Below are 20048 nucleotides of genomic sequence, written 5' to 3'. Positions count from 1 at the left end.
AATTACTGATTAAAGTTTTGGTGATACAAATACAGGCAGTAAATACGGCATAGAGAATTCAAACCTAGAAAATGTAACATTGTTTTTTTCTTAGGAATCCATCAGTGACTTCTATTGGTACTATTCAGGAAAGGATGTCATTGATGAATCAGGACAACGTAACTTTTCTAAAGCTTTGGCTGTCACCAAACAAATATTCAATTCTCTTACAGAATATATCCAGGTAAACAGAATGTGTTTCTCAAGATACTAACAGAGAAGTTCCATGCTCACACAGCATGATCATGTTCTTTCATCAGTTTGTAAATGCTTTGCACATAATTTTTTAAAATTTTGATAAAGTTACATGGAATCACTGGACCAGTGTAAAGTGAGAACTAAAACATGCAAACATGTATGTATTTAACAGGATACAATTTGGTATTTGTGCACTAGATACCCAGAGATCTTGGAAAACCTTCTCATGCAGCTTCATGGCTGCCTGAAACTTCTTTTTGATTTGTTTTGGTTTACTTGACATAAATAAAAAATATGTTTTTCTTAATTTTTTTAGGGCCCTTGCATAGGTAATCAACAGAGTCTGGCTCATAGTAGGCTGTGGGATGCAGTTGTTGGCTTTCTTCATGTGTTTGCCAATATGCAAATGAAACTTTCACAGGTATTTTCAACATTAATTGTCTGTGTACTCACCTTCACTAAAACCAAACTTGACATTTACAGCTCAGTTATACCTTTCTGATAACAAACGTGGCAGTTTGGTCCCTTTCTCTCTCTTGCCAAAACTGGAGGATCTGTCAGAGCAGAAACACCATTAAAAGCACTGAACATAAGTGGGTAAAGAGAAAAGCTGAGAAAGAGCCAAAGAGGGAGGGAGTGTGATATTTGGTCAACTTATCCAGTTAATTAATCAACGACAGAGAGCACGGGGACACAGGCACTGTTCATTTCACTGTACAGAGCACAGTCCCACTCCACAGCCTCAGGATTCTGTGTTCTTCTGTGACATCTGCTTAATGCATCCATGCTCTCAAACTCTGCACTGAATGCAACAGTGCAGAGAGTAATTTCCTTTCTTACTCAGTGTCTCTGCAATCCTCTGACTTACAAGATTTCTTCCCACCCTATAGAAGTATATCAGAATTTTGAAACTAGTATTTAGGGCCTTAATGTCAAACACAAATCTACATTAGACTTAGCATGTTCTAATCAGTTCTAGTTCTCTTTGAGTGGTAATGCATAATGCCATTAAATATTGCCAGTGAAGTGAAAAAGGATGGATTGCCTCTGAGACAGATACTTTCAGATCTGTGTAGCAACCAATATTTTTTGGTTGTTTCTGCTGTCCCTTACCTGCACTTTGGTACTCCTTAATGCTTTATTAAAGCTTAACTTTATGGTGTTAATACCTCTGCTGCAGTAAGCTGCATGTTGTATTAGACTTCTGATTGCAATCATAATACAATGACAATGAAATGTTGCTGAATAATTTAAATGAAATTTAGCTGATCATCTTTGATACCATTTCTCTCTAAATTTATTAAGTTTTCCATATAAATACAAATTTAAAACAATCTTACAGTCCTTTGTTTTTGTTTTTTAATAGGACTCTGCTCAGATTGAATTGCTTAAGGAGCTGCTAGATCTACTAAAGGATATGGTAGTGATGCTCTTGTCACTGCTTGAAGGTTGGACCTGTTTTGCTTTTTGGTCAAATACGATTATCTCCCTTTCCTATTGTAAAACACTTCCTAGTGTAAAGACTTCCTATTCTCACTTCCTAGTGTAAAGAACAATTATTACATTCATCTTTCTAAACTGCTTTTTAATTGCCTATATTTAATCTTTGGGTAAAAAGACTTTCTTCATATTTGTTTAAGAATTATTCTGGAATATACGTAGTCCTGAAATAGAGAGCTGCTAGAGAAAAGCATGTTGGAAGAAAAAATACTAAGATTTAAGAACATTTTTGTTCTGTTTTCAGCAGAAATATGAAATGTCATCATTTAAAATGTAGCTGTCAAATAACTTTCTATTATAACACACTGCTTAGGTAACGTTGTAAATGGAACTATTGGAAAACAAATGGTGGACACGCTTGTAGAATCATCTAGCAATGTAGAAATGATTTTGAAGTTCTTTGACATGTTCCTGAAGTTAAAAGATCTGACTAATTCAGATGCTTTCAAAGAGTATGATCCAGATGGTAAAGGAATCATTTCCAAGAAGGAATTTCAAAAATCAATGGAGGCTCAAAAGCAATACATACAGTCAGAGATTGATTTCCTGCTGTCCTGTACAGAAGCTGATGAAAATGACATGTTCAATTATGTTGACTTTGTGGAAAGGTTCCATGAACCAGCCAAAGACATTGGATTTAATGTAGTAGTATTGCTTACAAACCTTTCAGAGCACATGCCTAATGATCCACGCCTTCAGAGCTTACTTGAGCCTGCAGAAAGTGTTCTTAATTACTTTGAACCATACCTTGGCCGTATTGAAATAATGGGTGGGGCCAAGAAAATAGAAAGAGTTTACTTTGAAATCAGTGAATCCAGTAGAATGCAGTGGGAGAAGCCACAGGTGAAGGAATCTAAAAGACAGTTCATATTTGATGTTGTAAATGAAGGTGGAGAGCAAGAAAAAATGGAACTCTTTGTGAATTTCTGTGAAGACACAATTTTTGAAATGCAGTTAGCATCCCAGATCTCTGAAACAGATTCATCTGAGAGGCCTGAGGAGGAGGAAGAGGCAGAGCCTGCCTATGTAGTGGATATTGGAGATGATGAGGAAGAAGAGAAGTCCCTGGAGCCTGCTTCAGCTTTTGCAGTGGCCTGTGTTGCAGTGAAAAAGAACGTTGCCAACTTTTTGAAAATGGTCACTGTGAAGAACCTTAGGAAACAATACAGGAAAGTAAAAAAGATGACAATAAAAGAGATGGTGAAAGTGTTTTTCTCCTTTTTCTGGATCCTATTTGTAGGGACATTCCAAATGTTCTTTTCTATAGTGTGGGGGATATTCCAGATTCTTTGGAGCACTGTATTTGGGGGTGGCCTGGTTGAAGGAGCCAAAAACATAAAAGTTACAAAAATATTAGGGGATATGCCTGATCCAACACAGTTTGGAATCCATGATGATGTTATGGAAGCAGAAAAAGCTGAAGGTGCTGAGCATGGCATAAGAGCTGAACTCGGGGAGTTTGTGAAGAGTGAAAAAGGAGAAGCTGACATAATTGCAGACATTTTTGGCATTCCTACAAAGAAAGAAGGATCAAAACATGGTCATGATGCTGGACTTGGAGATATTGCAGAAATCCTTGGTACTGAGATCCAAACACCTTTGGAAAACACAGTTCATAAGAAAAAAAGATTACAGGTAAATTAAAGAGATTTTTGTATTTTTTAAGATAATATTAATAATTATAATTACAATAATAATAAATTACTGAATTTTAATAACAGATTTATTTTATATTTAACTGGTTAATATATATTGTCAGTAAGAACTTACTTTATAATCTCTACACATTTGAAAACCAACAGGAAATTTTAGCCCAGTTTTTAGATTTCAGTGCAGTAAATTGTTACTGTTCTTTTGGACTTTATTCAAAACATAAACTGCTAGCAAATTTCTAGTCACAGTTTTTGCTTTAAATTATTTATGGTCTTGTTTATTCTGCATACCCCATTTTTTCATAGTATACTTCAATTACTTTTACAACTTATTATCTCCATAATAATGCCTTATCATTAACATTGTTCTTCTGTATGCTGTACATGCAATAGAGTATCCTGTTTTCCTATTATTTGAAATATATTGACCTGAATTTATTGTAAGTTTAATGTTTATTGTATAATTATTCTTTACTCTTTTTCCGGTTTACAAACAATATATTTTGTTCCACTCAGCTGGACTAAAGAGAATATTTTTCTGTGTAAAAATAGACAGAACTAAATGTCAAAACCAATTCATTTATCATATTTGGAAGGCACTATGTTTCACTTTACATCTCAGGTCTGTTTCTAAGTGTTATTCAAAAACATCTTTTCTCTCATCGTTGACTCACCTTTTTATGATATATTTTCCAGATATCTTCAAGATAAATCTAAACTGTGCAACTTCTTAGTGCATTATTTTCTCTTAATTTGTATGTTTTTCTCCAGATTCTGGTTCTTGCCTAAATGGAACTACATTTTTTGCATTTGTTTTTCATGTGTGTTTATTAAAACATTTTTATATGTGGACTTGAAAATTGCAGTCTATTAAAATCCTGTCTCATTTAGCATAAATATAATGTGGTTGGTATTTCAAAATAACTTTTAACACAAGAATCTTGGCAGGTATAAGTAAACACATTAGAATTTTCTTCAATAGTTGAAGTAAGTATTTTAACTCAGATCTGAATAAACACTTTAGAATATGCTTTGCTTTACTTTGATTTATACATTTCTTACAGATGTGTTTTATACTGCTGATGAAAATGCTGTGTAATTTTTGCAGATAGTTTAAGTCATTAATGTGAAGTCAGTTTGCAATTTGCCCAGCTTTTACCTTTGATATGTTAGGTAGTGAAACTTACCAAAGCAATGTTTGCACTAATTCTGTATTATAGGAATTGCTATTCATCTCACATTGTGTATATAAATGCTCACATAATCTAGCTAGAGGAGTGGTTATAAAGACTATGTGGAGCTCAAAGCAGAAATAGCAGCATAAGAATCAAAAATTCCCTTCAAGAAGTCACTATGTCTTTCTTAGGCATCTGCAATGATAAAATTCACACAAATGGATAGAAATACAAAATCAGGTCTATATACTGGAAAAGTGTACTGATAAGGTCAGTGACATTTACCACATAGCCAGAGAAACTCCAAAATATGGAATCATACATGCTGGAGCCTTTCAGGAGTTTGCTTTTACTGTAAGGCTCTGCAGGAATCTCCGAGTTATGTGGGTTCACAAATTAGAAGAGTAGTAGTGACATAACAGTTTGCTGATAAATCTAATTATTGGTAGCAATAAAATCAAGAGCTAACTGTGAAGTTACCTTAAAATAACAGATAAAAATCAGGAAAGTGATCAATACAAGAGGAAAATTATAATTTTATCTGTAAAATGCTTCATTTTGATCTCATTGTTACCGTTCAAGTATGAAATCTTGGGAATATAACTGAGTTGTACAACATTATTACTTCATGATTATGTCAGTCAAGCAAACTTAAATTTTGAATTGTTGAGAAAGGAAGAGAGAAAGCCCCCACATTATTATGCTCCATTAATGTTAATTTATCTGTGTCTTGAAGATCAGGTTCCCTCAGTTCAAAAAGAGTGTGACAAAACTGGAAAAGATTCAGTGAAGATCAATGAGCTGGTAAAGCTGGATATGGAACAAATCTTGTAAATGGAATTGAGAAAATTAAGGTTTTTCAGCCTGGGATAGAGAAAATTGAGAGCATATATGCATAAGATGAATAGTGATTTATCATTCTTCTACCACTCCATCCCTTAGAAGAACCAGGCATCATCAAATGATCTCTCAATTATCCTCCACCAGCTAGAGATCTTAGGGGAGATTCTTTGTGAGAGAGTTACACCTCCATTGTTTACTAGGTGAAGTTCCACCTGACGTCCTTGTGTACGTGAGATACACAAGGGAAGATCAACTTAATAAATTCTTTCCTATATCCTTTTCCCACATACTTGTGGAAGATAGGCATCCAGATGAGTAGTGGCAGAAACTTTAGGTAAGTGTATATTTGTGTTAACTGGAAATGTAGGACCAAGAGAAAACTGCTGTCTAAGCACTTCAGGAGACTACAGGAGAGGATTGAGTTAGGACAGGTTTTTGCAAAAGGGAGCGGAGACAAATTTAGATTTCTTTTTGAGTCAGGGCCTGCATCTCTTGGACTTCCACTGAAGCTTAGATACTCAAACTGCATTTGAAATGAGTTTACTTTGATCTTGTAACACCCAGCCTAAAGGTGTGTGACATCCAGGCCCCATCTTCTTTGCTGCAGTCAGCCATCTGTAAAATTCTGCATTGGTTTTTCCTTATCTCAAGGGAAAGCTGTAAACACAACACTTAAGAGGGTTGTGTGGTGTGCCAATAAAGGTTTAATGAACCATCAGCCCAGATAAGATAAACTGCTTGAAGAAAACATCGTGTAAGTAGAAGTTATTTAAGTATTTGTTTTCAGTTGCATTACTTGATCACAGCCAAGTAATTGAGTTTTGTAATATCTGATAATTACAGAAATGTTTTTCAGATTTTTGATGATAACATTAATATATTGTTTCTAGTTTCAATCAGTAACTCCACTTTGTGGGTGACCTTAGGATCAGGATATGATCTGGGTGTAGTTACCTTCATCCTCAGCTGGTCACATAATTTGCCTGATCACTGTGTATATTTAAGTTTTTCAGTCAACTGGACTAGTTAGAATATTGATAACATTATACAGAAAAAATTCTACCTTTTTCACTGTTAAAATATAGCCTGAGCCCCCTATCTTTAAAAATCAAACACTAAAAGTGCACAGTGCTATAAAAATATTATTAATTATTTTGTTTGTTTCTTAGAAGACAATACCTAAAGTTACCAGAATTTTATCTGAATGGATCCATTTTGACAGTTAAAATACTTTTTCTAGATATCTGAAATTGCAAAAGAAGCTGGAACACAAAGAAAAGCAGAAGCTGAGAAGGCTGAGTAAGTTAATTTTACAAAATTCCTGTTTAACTCCTTGGTACTTCCTAATGCTAAATAATTTGGCCAAAATAACACAAGAAATGCTCAGTATTCAAAGAACTTTATGTACACTTTGTCTCATCAGTATTTTGAAAATATACTAAGGGGTACATCCTAAGTATTTTGCAAATATACTAAAAGATGGCAGACCATGTCACTAGGCAACACAATGGCAATTTTGTGGCCCTTGACAATTTTGCATGTATTGATCTGTGGCCATTGTCTCTTTAAAAATTCCCATAACTTCCTTTAAAAATGAGCACCAGTCTTAAAAACCTCTGCAACTTATTATGCTTTCTGCTTTCCCTACACCCCACTACAATTTTCATGGAATTTTTATTGGATCATTAAAACACAAGATTTAACTAACCCAACTATTTTTATTTATTGCTGTTTTATCAGACCTTGACAGCAGATACATTCCTTTGTCCAGTCATCCTATATATGACTGCTAAATAATATTTAAAATACTCACCTTGCTTTAGCAGCATCCTACTTTTAAGGAGCATCCTGTCTGCCTGGAGCTGCAGCCACATTGTAGTAAAAGATTAAAATATTTTGCACAGACAAACAAAAGGTGTCCAAGAGATTCTAAGAGATTCAAAAGCTATACATAATTATATTTTTTTTCCATTTTGTTTCATGTTTAAATATTTACCTCAGAGTCATTTATCTTTCTCCTATCTGCCTAAGTTAATTTTTTAAGCATCTCATAAAGGTCTATACTTTAAGACATTCATATTGATACCTCAACATCATGTCACACATATGGAAGCCCAGGTTTTGAAGTTTTTTTGTTAGTAACTAAATTCCTCTAATGCTACATACAGTACAAAAACTAAATTTAAGGCCAAAATTTATGAACTCAAATTCATTTGAAATTAATGCATTTACATTTGGCTAGATATTTTTGTTTAGTTAACCTTTCTTCTAGTATGGAAGATGGTGAGAAACAAGATAAAGCAAAGGAAGTACAATCTGAGCAGCTAGAAGAGGGAAAAACGAAGAAAAAGAAGAGAAGACATGGACAAAAAATTGAGAAACCAGAGGCTGTTATGGCTAACTTCTTCAAAGCTTTGGAAATTTATCAGACAAAAATGCTTGTAAGTTTGTCTTAAATTCTTTAATAATTGAATTTTCTTTATAGAACCATTTTTTGATAATTAGGAGAGAAATGTCATCATAAAGGAAAATTGGGTATCAGTGTTCAGATGATTGGCTGTAGTCAGTCTGTTGTGATTTTATAATACTTTTTAGAGTTATACAATTGAGTGTTTCTGTGTGTAATTTGTAACAGGACAGATTAGGCTCCTGAGCTCCTTTTTAGGAGCTCCCTATTTTCCATAATCTAACTTCTAGAGTCTTTCACTCTACTTTGTATTTTTCTTTGTTTTAAAACCACGAAATGTTGAGTTCTCTGAAAACTCTCAAGCAGGTTTTTTGCAGTATTCTAACATATCTTTCCACACTTTCTGTTTCAGACTCTCTGACTTATAATTCTAAGGCCATTATTTAAATTCCATTTATCATGAAAGAGGGGAATAGGCTGCCAGGAAATGCTCTTGCTCATTGTAAATGATCTATGAAAGAAACACAATTATGTATTTATGGTTTTAAAAATCTTGCTATCTGTTTTTCTTCTTTTGATATTACTCATGGGCTACCTTTAATTACTTTTTATTTTTTACTTTCAGCATTACTTGGCAAGAAATTTTTACAACTTAAGGTTTCTTGCTCTATTTGTTGCATTTGCCATCAATTTTATTCTTCTGTTTTACAAGGTAAGATAACATTGTTCTTTAAATATTTTTGTTAGTACCAGGAGATACAATAATTTAATGTTTGTACTACTCTGTTTTTATTTTATTCAGGCTGAATGAAAAGAGATTTATTTAATTTCTCCTTTGTAGTTGAATTTCTAGGCACTTTTCCATTTAATCACATAAGTCTGTTGTTGTTTGGACTGTTGATCTTGTTCTGTGAAAATTGAAATCGACTAAAATAATTCAAATGTCAAAACTGTTGAAATATTTTTCTTTAATTTGTTCTCAAGATATTAAGAGACTTCAGTTAATCTGATTATTCTCAGTTACTTCATTTTTTTATAGTAGGCTACAGCTCTTTTTGTCTAGCTCACTGATGAAGAAGGCTATACATTCACAGTTTAAACTTAATCTTAGAGGTTCACCTGAATATAAAGTTGTTTCAGGTTCTGGTGTGTAACACCAGATGATACAAAGTAGAACATCCTCAGCAGCCTGTTCTTTTTCTTTAATTTCCAATTAAAGAAATTTCTTTAATGAATCATATTTTGTAATGAATCTTCACAGCCTTGAAATGAAACAGGTTAGAATTCAATAAAGAGAATTCCCATTCATAAAAGCCTCATTTTTTCCCCCTTTCCACACTGAAGTCTGGAATAAGAGCTCTGATTTATCCATATCCTGCAATCTGGACCTTTTAATTTTCCCCTTCTAGATATAGAATGAAAGTTGTAATGAGCTGATGAACCTTGTGTTTTCCAATATTACATATTCTATTACATATTCTGTTACTTAAACCAAAAACTTCAACAACAAAAGCAGCTGGCTGAACATTCAGTCTAGAAATAACTGAGTGCTGTTCTCAAATACCTTGAAATGCAGCTCCTATAACACAGTTACATTCTCAGAGGCAGGGCAGGTAAAGATGTACAGAGCTCTTGGAAACTGGGCAGAATGCACATTCCACGAGAAAGATGTCATGGCTATTTAGGGCTTTCTGCTTGTCTCTTTCTTTCTTTCCCACAGGGTTAGAGAAGATGGACTTGAAATATACATGTAGAATTCTGCTTTTGTCTTTTCTCCCCATTCTCTTCTGCTTTTCTTTGAGTCTGATGGGTGACGACCCATTCTGTGGAAGAGCAAGGACAAAAGTTCACATCTGTCAGTGCAAGTCCATCTGTCATACATAAGAAAGGGTCAGTGGGAGTCAAACAGGACTGAATAGGACTTTAGCTTTCAGACAAAGCTGTCCAAAAAGCACCCATAGGGGTTTCATTTTAAAGGGCAGGTTTTCAAAGTCATTGGAAGAATTTAGGGCAGTATGTCAGCTGATGAAATGCTGTATATAGTTTGTAAGCTCTAAACTGAGTCATGAAATGAAAAGTTATGGACAGTGTGTACACGGTTGATTATATGAAAATTATATTAAAATTTTGCTTCTTTTTAGACTCGAGCAATCAGGAACTATATAGATTACATAAAATACCCTGAATTCAGTCATAATAGATAACCCTTTCATTCCTTGCTTCTTCCAAGAAATAGTTTTTGCATAACTTTTTCATATGTTTTAGTTTTGCTATGGCATTGTTAGAGAGATTTGTAAACTGCCTGTATTTTCTTTCTCCAGATTTTCTTTTCAGTGACATGACGTGATGTGGAGACTTATGCTGTGCAAATGAAGAATGTTTAAAGCTAATGATCTATCATCTTCTTTGAGCAGGCTTTGAAAACATAATTTGTCATTAAAGGAAAAACTTTTAAGTTTATTTTTCAACAAATTCAACATGCTTGAATTTTTCTCAGGTGACAGAAGAGCCACTTGATGAAGTAGAGGAAGACTCTAATCTCTGGAACTCCTTTGCTGAAGAGGAAGAAGAGGAGGGCATGGTGTTTTTTGTTTTAGAAGAAAGTACTGGCTACATGGCACCTGCTCTCAGAGCACTAGCAGTTATTCATACTGTCATCTCCTTTGTCTGTGTGATTGGATATTACTGCCTAAAGGCAAGTTCTTAATCTTACTGCTAATCTGTTTGCTAAACATTGGCTATGTCCCAAGGTGGTTGGTGGTGCTAATACTGAAATAGCATTTGTACCTAGCTGTTTACAAATTCTCACTGCTCAATAAGTAGATGTTTTCCTCCTGTATTCTGGCCAGCAGAAACGGAGCTAACTTTCTTCCTAGCAGTGTGATTGTGTTTTGGATTTGTGGTTAAAATGGTGCAGGTAACACAGCCACATTTGGTTATTGCTGGAGAGTGTTTGCACAGTGTGAGGGCTCTGGCTTGGCTTTACCCACTCTGTGCATCCCTCAGCAGGTATGTTGGGAGGGGTCACAGCCAGCACAGCTGAGCCAATCAACCAGAGGGGTATTCCATGGCATGCAACACCATGCTCAGCAATAAAAAGCTGTGTGTGGGGAGGGTTGGGGCTTGACTGCCAAGGTGGCCATTGCTCAGAGGCTGCCTAGGCATTGATCTGCCTAGTGTGGGAGATTCTAGTGTCATGTTTGGTCTCACATCTTTGTGTTACAAAGAACCAAAAATACATAAACCATTACAAAAATGGCCACCACCACTTTCACAGGTCCCTCTGGTTGTATTCAAGAGAGAAAAGGAGGTGGCTAGAAAGCTGGAATTTGATGGACTATACATAACTGAACAACCAACTGAGGATGATATTAAAGGACAATGGGATCGCCTTGTTATCAATACTCCGTAAGTAAAACTGGACTCTATGTAAACTGCTTATAATATTATAGCTCATTAGCCACTGATCTAGAACCTTTCCTGTCCACCTGTCACTTAGTTCATCTAAAAGAAATGCATTTAGCCCCTTATATTAGATGCTCCAGTAGTAGACTCTAATGTGAAATCCACTATTATCTGTTTATTTAATAAATATTATGATAACACATATATTCCATTTCCTTCTCATTTTCTAGGGTTTGCAAGGATTAGGTATTTTACCTCAAAATGTCTCTCCAAGACATTTCACATATTAGTCTCTGTTGAGAAACTTTTAAAAAGATAACTTCCATCCTTTCCAGTGATTATTTCATTTGTACAGTGCACATATTCTACTCCCTTTCTTTCCCATTCTTTGGTAAAAAATTTGTACATGACAAGAGGAGTAAATCTAGTGAAAAATAGCATTCCTAGAATTTGAGTAGGTCTGACAGGAATATCTGTCAAGTTGTGGCATTAGCAAATACTGTAGTGGTTGTATACTGGTTCTAAGAGTCTCGGTAAGCTGCAGCAGTTTGTAGGAGTGGCACAGACAAACACAGCAAGTCAGCTCTCTTCCCACAGGAAAAATGCAGGGTGCTTTTCAGAATGTGCTGGTAGGTTTAGATTAGCTATTAGGAAGAAGTTCTTTACTATAACAGTGAGGCTTTTAAACAGGCTGCTCAGAGAAGTTGTGGATGCCCCAGCCCTGGAAGTGTTCCAGGCCAGGCTGGATGGGGCTTGGAGCAACCTGCTCTGGTGGAAGGTGGCCCTGCCCCTGGCAGGGAGTTGGAACTAGGTGATCTTTAAGGTCCCTTCCTTCCATCTATGCTTCCATGATTAGGATTTCTAAAATACTGGAAATTCTTGAATGCTTTGTTTTCCTACACCTAAGTATTAAGAATTTTTCCTAATTTCATTCAGCAATATGGACTAGCACATATTATTAAAGTTACAACCAAAGCTAATTGGGAAACTGGAGAGCTTGCTTATTTTCCAACCAGTTTGTATCACTATTGATAGCAACCCATCCAGATACCCATTAAATGAATCTTCAGCAAACAGAAGAAAGAATTAATAAAATACACTGTCAACTTACTGCTAATGACATGCCGTACAGTCTGTTCTCAGCATGTTGCACTGTCTACTGAGGTTAAACAAAAGATTAAGACTAATTTAAGCAGGCTAATCCTTCCCTCTAATGTTAACCGAGTCTCAAGGTTTAGTACAAGTACAACCAGAATAACCACTGCTTGAGGGTACCCAGTGTTCTGTATAAACTGAAATGTGCTTTCTATAATGGGAAAAAAAGTAATTAAAAGTACGAAAGATGTACCCTGACAAATTATTGGAGTTTCTTGTAAGAGATAGACACAAGCTGGCTACACTATGACATATTTTGCTTAAAAGCCTGACAAATCAAGCAAAAAAATAATACAGAGCATTGGAGTAGAATATACCATGCATTTGAGTTACTAGAAGCATTTGCCTTTATTTGGATTAATTTAATTCAGAATTCTAATTCAGAAAGGGAAAAGTTGGAGCATAGTCATTGGGAAGTTTGCCTCACATCCCAGCAGAACACTGTTGTGGAATTTCATTTTTCTTGTGCTAGCATTGACTTTATATTACCAATACTGTCCTTTAGTTTAAGTAGTTATTTTTCTCTTTTGCATTCCTGCATATTTTCTCAATTCAGTGTTATTTCCAGGAAATAACGAGAGAAAAATCTTAAATTTTGTAGTGTTTCCTGCTAACTGGCATTCCTCAAAATGGGTATAACAGATAGTAAGATCATTAGAATGAGTTCCAGGATATTGCTATATATATATATATTTGCTATATATTGGCAAATGATCTTGAATTTTCTTGGCAAGTTTGAGATTTTTATATATTCTGTTGGCGAACTGTTGACTGGTTCTCAAGTGTTCAACCTCTGTTTGAAATGTAATCCAATAAACTAAAAAATGATTTATCCTATAAGATTCTCCTATTTTTCTCTGAAATCTGGTTTGATTTTTATGGCTAGGGGTGATAAAGTATTTATTTAGTAGATGAATTATATTACAGTGACTAACCTGCTACTAAGGAATTGTTAAGCTTATCAGGTGATAGTATTTAGCCTGCTAACCTTTTGTAGCCAGTCATATTTGTGAATGGGAAAAACAAAGAGGGTTTGGAGGGGAAAGATAATATTGCAGTAAATTATGATTAATAACAGCTGTTGTCCCCATGAAAAAAAATCAGTCTCCTAATTTGAAGTGCAGTGAGTGAAAAAAATTTGCAATGATCAGACATGTGGCATTTTCTCTTTTTTTCATTGTTTTGTTTCCTTTCCCCTAACAAATTAAATAATTTGAAATATTTTCACCTTATCTATGTAGGTCCTTCCCTAACAATTACTGGGACAAATTTGTGAAACGGAAGGTAGGCTTTTTATATTTCTATTATGCTTTCCAGAGCAATAAACTACTATTTGGTCAATTTGGATCTCCATATGCTTCTGTACACATAAATACAGAAATAACAGAGAACTGGAATTTGTTTTATGGAAGTTGTTGTGTTAAATATCTCAGCGAAAAGGCAGCTGTGGTGTAGGTGGGAGGAAGGAGGAAGACAGAAGGCTGTAGTTTCCTTCCTAGACTCAGACATTTGAAATAACTTTGTCCTGTCAATCAGCCAGCAGGTCTAATTTGCAATCATTGTCATCTTTAGGATACAAAGCCCCCTCATCGCCCTAAAAAAAGAAAAACATGCCAGCTTAAATGACAGAAAATTATACATAAGCTTGCAGATAATAGCCTTTAATGCTTCTATTTTTCTTTTTTATGCTCCCCAGGTTTCCTGGGAGCTCTTACTGTTCTAGTAGTGTTAATTGTGAAGGACTTTGTTTTTAATTCCTGAAAACTACTGGTCTAGAGTTAGGTGAATGTCACTGAGGAGTTTCTGTGATCAAAACCTTCTGTTTTTCCCCTTCTAGGTTATTAACAAGTATGGAGATTTATATGGAGCAGAGCGCATTGCAGAACTTCTGGGTTTGGACAAGAGTGCCCTTGATTTTAGTCCATTGGAAGAGAGTGAACCAGAAGAGGCATCACTGGTGTCATGGTACGATTTCTAAATTTCACAGACAAATTATGTGTTGGAATAATTTCATCATCAAAGACAAAAATGGATTTCATTTTGAAACTGTTGTGATGTTTTCCTCAAGATGGACAATTCGAATGGATGAGTCTTCCTAGTGTGGAAGTAAAATAAAACAGTTTTTTGTTTGTTTCAAAACACAGTTGTGTTATAAAAGTAAGGAAAAAAATCAGTGAGTTTATGCTGACTGATATAGTTGGTCACTCTTTCATTTTAAACAATAATTAATGCAGCATTTTTAAGGTCTTATAACAAAGTTTATAAACCAGTGGACTGAAAAACTGATAATACTTAGATAACAGGTGTCTAGTACAGATTCAGAGATGTTTTCCTTACTTAGTCAGTAAGTCAAGATGAGAGCTTGAAATTGTCCCAGTCCCAAGTGATTTATGCTCCTACAGGAGTTGGTTTTCTTAATGGGTAAGATGCACAACAGAGATTTCCCTTTGCATGCCATCCAATGGCTCATAAAATATTTAGAATATTGCAGAAGGCATTACCTTTTCTCTTGGTTATTCTGGGAATATTTTACACTAAATAGAACACTTACCTCCTCAATTTAAGCAATCTGTCTTCCACATTTCACTACTTTTGGCATAACTCTGGAATATAGGAGTATCATTCTTCCTAAAATTGTTACATCAGTTTTGTTGGATTAGAAACTCTTTATTGTGCTCAGAATTAATAAATACTCTGAATAAATGAAGTACCTGGATCACTCAAAAAATGAACAATCTATATCACCACCTTCATCAAAAGTGCCATGACTAATGTATGTTTATAAATAGAGAATTCAATATTTATTTTTGACATTTATGCTTTTCACAAATTGTTTATTTCTTAGGCTAAGCTCCATTGATACCAAGTACCACATTTGGAAGCTCGGAGTTGTTTTCACTGATAATGTGAGTATGTTAGCCTAGATGAATATGCTTTGATTTACTCTAAACATGTATGTCCTCCACCATCTGCTTTTATTTTCAACAAACATACACAAATAATATTGCATTACACAGCCATTTTAAAATATTTTTTTCTGTCTTGTGATTAGACTAAAGGTTGTTTTACTCAGAATTATATAGGCACACTATAGATGGTTAAAACTGCTATTATAGTACTTTATTTATTAAATTAATGTTCTTAAAGGTAGCTCAATAATTATTGTTATGTTACTTGCCCACATCAGTGACAGATTTCTTTGGTTCAGCCTCAAGGAGTAACCCTGGGGAGCATTCTCATTCCATTGAAGAATCTACACACACCTCTGGGGGTGCTAGAAATCCCTGCCATTAAAAAGTGGGACTGAGATTTTACAACATAAAGTGATTGAATGGAATTCACATGTTCCCAGGCTAGTCATGTCAGCTCAACAGAGCACCATTCATCTTAAAATAAGTTATTAGTACCACCAATCATTGGTTGCTCTATCAGGAAACACCTGCCTTCCACATCCCTGCCAGTGCCAGTAGCTGTCAGGATACACAGGTTTTTCACATCCTTGTGATGTCTGTTTTTGGGGTTGGTGAGTCAGGTCTCAGCATTTTTCAACAGTAAAAGCAGGGTGACCTCCCACTCCATCACTGGTAATTTTCAAAAGCTGGGTGAAGCTTCAGCTGTTTAATCCCCATGTAGGCAAAGCATCCTACAACAACTTGAGTGACTTAAAAACTCTATTTTCTGGATCTAATAATGCACATCAGCACCTGTTAACCCTCTGCCACTTTTCACTTTCTCTGCAGTCATTCTTATACTTAGCTTGGTACACTACTATGTCTATCCTTGGGCACTACAACAACTTCTTCTTTGCTGCTCATCTGCTGGATATTGCTATGGGTTTTAAGACACTGCGAACTATTTTGTCTTCAGTCACTCACAATGGCAAACAGGTAGGTGCTACATTAAAAGGTTTGAAAATAAATGCACTTTGTAAAAGTACTGGAAAAATCTTGTTGTGAAGGAAATATTGGAATGCAATTCATTTATATCATGGTAGGATTGATCATATCTTCTGCAGCACACTTAATGTATACTAAACCCTATGGAATTATAACAATGTAAACCCACCAAGTGATGACAGATAAAGTGTTGTACGCAATAGAAAACACATAATTTTGGAAAAATATAAGAATATTAGTTACTTCCTAACCACTTTGTTCTGTATCCTCAATGATGAGGTGATTGGTGATAGATATTAAGAGTGCACAATCCCTCTTTAGCTACAGCAGTAATATTGATTTGGGCACTGAGATTTCAATACCTGGCTAATAAGAATGTGCTTAAAGGTGTGGGCATTCTGCACTGTGGAATATGCTTCTATGGCCTTTTGTCATGCAAAAATCAGGTTAATAAAGTGTAATTCTAAAACTAATTGTTAAAATTTCTGCAGGGAATCATGCACTGATCTCCAAAGAACCCATGTTCCTAGCTAGAATAACAACAAAAAGCAAGATTTACAGTTACTTTTAAACTCACATTTAAGAAATCTAAATTCCCCAAAATATAATTTCAAACATATACATTCTATTTCTTCTCAAATGCAGTAACATACATTCTAAGCCCACACCTATGCCCTGCTAGATTTGTCAAAACATTTTATAGCATATGATGTTTTGGAAGAGGCATAAAAATATACCCACACACGGTGATGATGTGTTATCATCACACAAACAAATGAAATCTCTGATTTTATACTATTTATTTTACTTCAAGAAGACCAAGTCCATATTAGTTTTAATGATTGTAATGACTTATGTATCTTCCTTATGAATTGCTTAAAAAATGTCATTGTCAAAACTGAGCATAATTGACAAAACTGTTTTAACTCAAGACTGTGGCTTTTACATTCTTAAATAGCAATGAATAATTTTTCTAATCTTGTTGCTTTTTTGGCAAGTAAATATGAATACTGAAAGACAGCTGCAGATTTCTGCATTGAAATGTTCACTTTGGGAGCATGCTGACAGGTCTGCAGATAGTGATAAATGATCAGCTTGTCCTTTAATACTCTTATGTTTCTTTCAAAGAGTAAATACTGGTTGTTGCATTTTTTAAAATGTGTAACTGTGAGTAAACTCCTCTCCAGAGCTGCATCTTCTAACACCAACTTCAACAGACAATATAATCTGGTCTCATTAATTGCTAAACTTTTTCCCCTAATGATTTTATTTGCTTACAGGCAGGAACTGAAAATTACTTATTCTCATCTAAAAAAATTTCTCTCCATTTTAGCAATGGCTTTGCTAAACAGCTTTGGAAGAGAATATACTCCTTATAAGTCCTAAGAAGTCCTAGTTGAAATGTTCAAATTATCTAAAGGTTTTTATTTTTATTATTTCATTTTTATTGTATATCCAGTGTTTTAAGTTACTATAATTAATTTTTTAAACTAAAGAGTGCAAAAAATTGCCCTGGTGATACACAGATAACTCCTATCATTAATTTCCCTATTGGGAAAGGTACAATATAACTAATTTTCAAAATGTGAGGCAGTGCACCAAGCAGGCATGTCTCTTCTGTCAAAATGATATTGAAACCGATTTTCATGTCATGTCCCCACACACAGCTTGTGCTCACCGTGGGACTCCTGGCCGTGGTAGTGTACCTGTACACTGTGGTGGCTTTCAACTTCTTCCGCAAATTCTACAACAAAAGTGAAGATGAAGATGAACCAGACATGAAATGTGACGACATGATGACGGTAACTAAAACATCACCATGTGCCCCAAATATCATCCGGAATTTTCAAATGTATACTTTAGACAGAACCATGAGTAAGGAGGGATGTGTTTGTCATTAAATCTATTGGGTTGTTCTTCTTGATACATATCATTTTGGAAATACAAATAGTCTTGAAATTCCCTCTGTGTTCTCCAGTGGCCTAAACTCAACAGCAAACAGATGACACATAGCAAGGTATTCTGAATTTTTTTCCTAAATACTGTGGTTTATGATGTGCCACAATGCTTTTGCAGCTGAGGACGGCAAACCCTCAAAGTAAAAAAGGAATTTCTGGACAAACTAGTCAGAGCTTCAAAAAGAAGCTATGCTGTCACAATAAAGAAGCCCTATTTGTTCCCAATATTTGCAAGTGTGCAAGCTCTTCCTGTCCTTATTTAGGTTATATGAATTATGGGATATTAATAGCACCGGTTATAAAACTATATTACATTTTAAAACACACTATTAAGTGAGGTAAATAAATTCTAAGCTACATTTTAAAGTATTATTAAAGTAGCACTAGCATCTTATGTTATCAGTAAAATTGCATTATAAAAATGGATGCACAGCTCTGTTTAGTGTTTGCTAATGCCAGGTTTTATACTCATTATATACACCCTGATATCTAATGTGACTCCAAAAAACTGGCTGTGGTTAGAGATTGATATTGGTTTTAACCCACACTGTGTGGCTGAAGGTGGTTTAAAAGACTCTGTAGGAACATCCATAGTTTATCACTCTGACAGAAGAGTCCATTCAAAAATACTTTCAGAGCTTAAATATACACATTATGAAATTTTTTTTAAATTAAGATTTATATATTTAAAAATATGACAATACTTTTGTAAAGTGATTTCTTCTGCATTGAACTGAACAAAGGTCATTTCACAGATCAGAACTAATTTACAATATAATAAATCAGACATCTAGTATTGCAAAATTAATTTATATAGAAACCTACAAACAGCTAGATCTACTTGTGGATATCCCCCTATTCATTTTATGGCAATATTTTCCACATTGCTAAACTTCACTGCAAGACTTTAAAAGATGTCTTCTTCTTACTCAGAGCAAGACAGAACCTTAGAAATCAATACAAGGAATAGAATATGGTTGAATACAGTTACAAATACAAGAAAAATAACCCCAAAATAGTCTCAGTCTGAAATAAGACCCAGTGAGGGAGGAGCAGGTAACAGCTGATGCTAACTCCCCCTCTTAGTAAGTGTACCTGAAGGTGGTATCACATTAGTTAAGACAGTAACAGATTTTTGGTGCACTGTGCTTGATACATGAGGAATGATATTATGTCTTCTTGTTACTATTTGTTTGTTACTTAAATTGTCAAGAGAATTAGCAGAGCAGAATAATTTGAAAAACAAGAAAAAAAAATCCCAAAAGAATAGTTCATGATAAATGTATCTGTAATTTTCCTCTCTCTTTTATAGTGTTACCTGTTCCACATGTATGTGGGTGTAAGAGCTGGTGGTGGCATTGGAGATGAAATTGAGGATCCTGCTGGAGACCCTTATGAAATGTACCGAATTGTCTTTGACATCACATTTTTCTTCTTTGTCATTGTTATCCTACTGGCCATTATTCAAGGTACCATCACTTACCTTAGTAGACATTGTTCAAAATTAATTCACCATTGAAAACCATATTTATGTTTGAGGTAAATTTAGCAGTATTGCTGTAAAGACTTATTCCTGAATTCATAATATCCTTATTTCTGAAAGCAATAATTTTATATTAATTTATACATAATATGCCTTTTCCCAAGTACTACACAAAGTCAAAGCACAAGGAATGTAATGTAGGTGGGTTGCAGTCTTTATGAACACGTTTGTAACTATCCAACAATAATGAACCTTGTGCAGGAGCGCTGTTCTCCTATACTAAGCATTTAAAACTCTGGAGAACTTGTTGAAGACACTCTTCTCACTTTTAGCCTGG

The 20048-nt window shown here is 34.8% G+C and overlaps 1 protein-coding gene across 1 annotated transcript in view; it reads left to right on the top strand.

Annotated features, from left to right (window-relative positions):
• Positions 1-20048, top strand: part of RYR3 (ryanodine receptor 3) — a 190089-nt gene that overhangs the window by 165712 nt on the left and 4329 nt on the right. Inside the window, exons 86-100 of the mRNA XM_059474635.1 lie at positions 95-223; positions 554-658; positions 1604-1685; positions 2051-3372; positions 6648-6706; positions 7680-7848; positions 8440-8526; positions 10312-10509; positions 11092-11222; positions 13616-13658; positions 14212-14339; positions 15220-15280; positions 16115-16261; positions 17938-18072; positions 19541-19697. Coding sequence (XP_059330618.1) covers positions 95-223; positions 554-658; positions 1604-1685; positions 2051-3372; positions 6648-6706; positions 7680-7848; positions 8440-8526; positions 10312-10509; positions 11092-11222; positions 13616-13658; positions 14212-14339; positions 15220-15280; positions 16115-16261; positions 17938-18072; positions 19541-19697 — 2953 coding nt within the window. The remainder of the gene's footprint in view (positions 1-94; positions 224-553; positions 659-1603; positions 1686-2050; positions 3373-6647; positions 6707-7679; positions 7849-8439; positions 8527-10311; positions 10510-11091; positions 11223-13615; positions 13659-14211; positions 14340-15219; positions 15281-16114; positions 16262-17937; positions 18073-19540; positions 19698-20048) is intronic.

The sequence above is a fragment of the Ammospiza nelsoni genome, chromosome 6, assembly GCF_027579445.1.
Source record: "Ammospiza nelsoni isolate bAmmNel1 chromosome 6, bAmmNel1.pri, whole genome shotgun sequence".
In the NCBI taxonomy this organism is placed as follows: domain Eukaryota; kingdom Metazoa; phylum Chordata; class Aves; order Passeriformes; family Passerellidae; genus Ammospiza; species Ammospiza nelsoni.
Note: the sequence above shows the minus strand (reverse complement) of the source record. Positions and strands in the feature narration are given on the sequence as shown.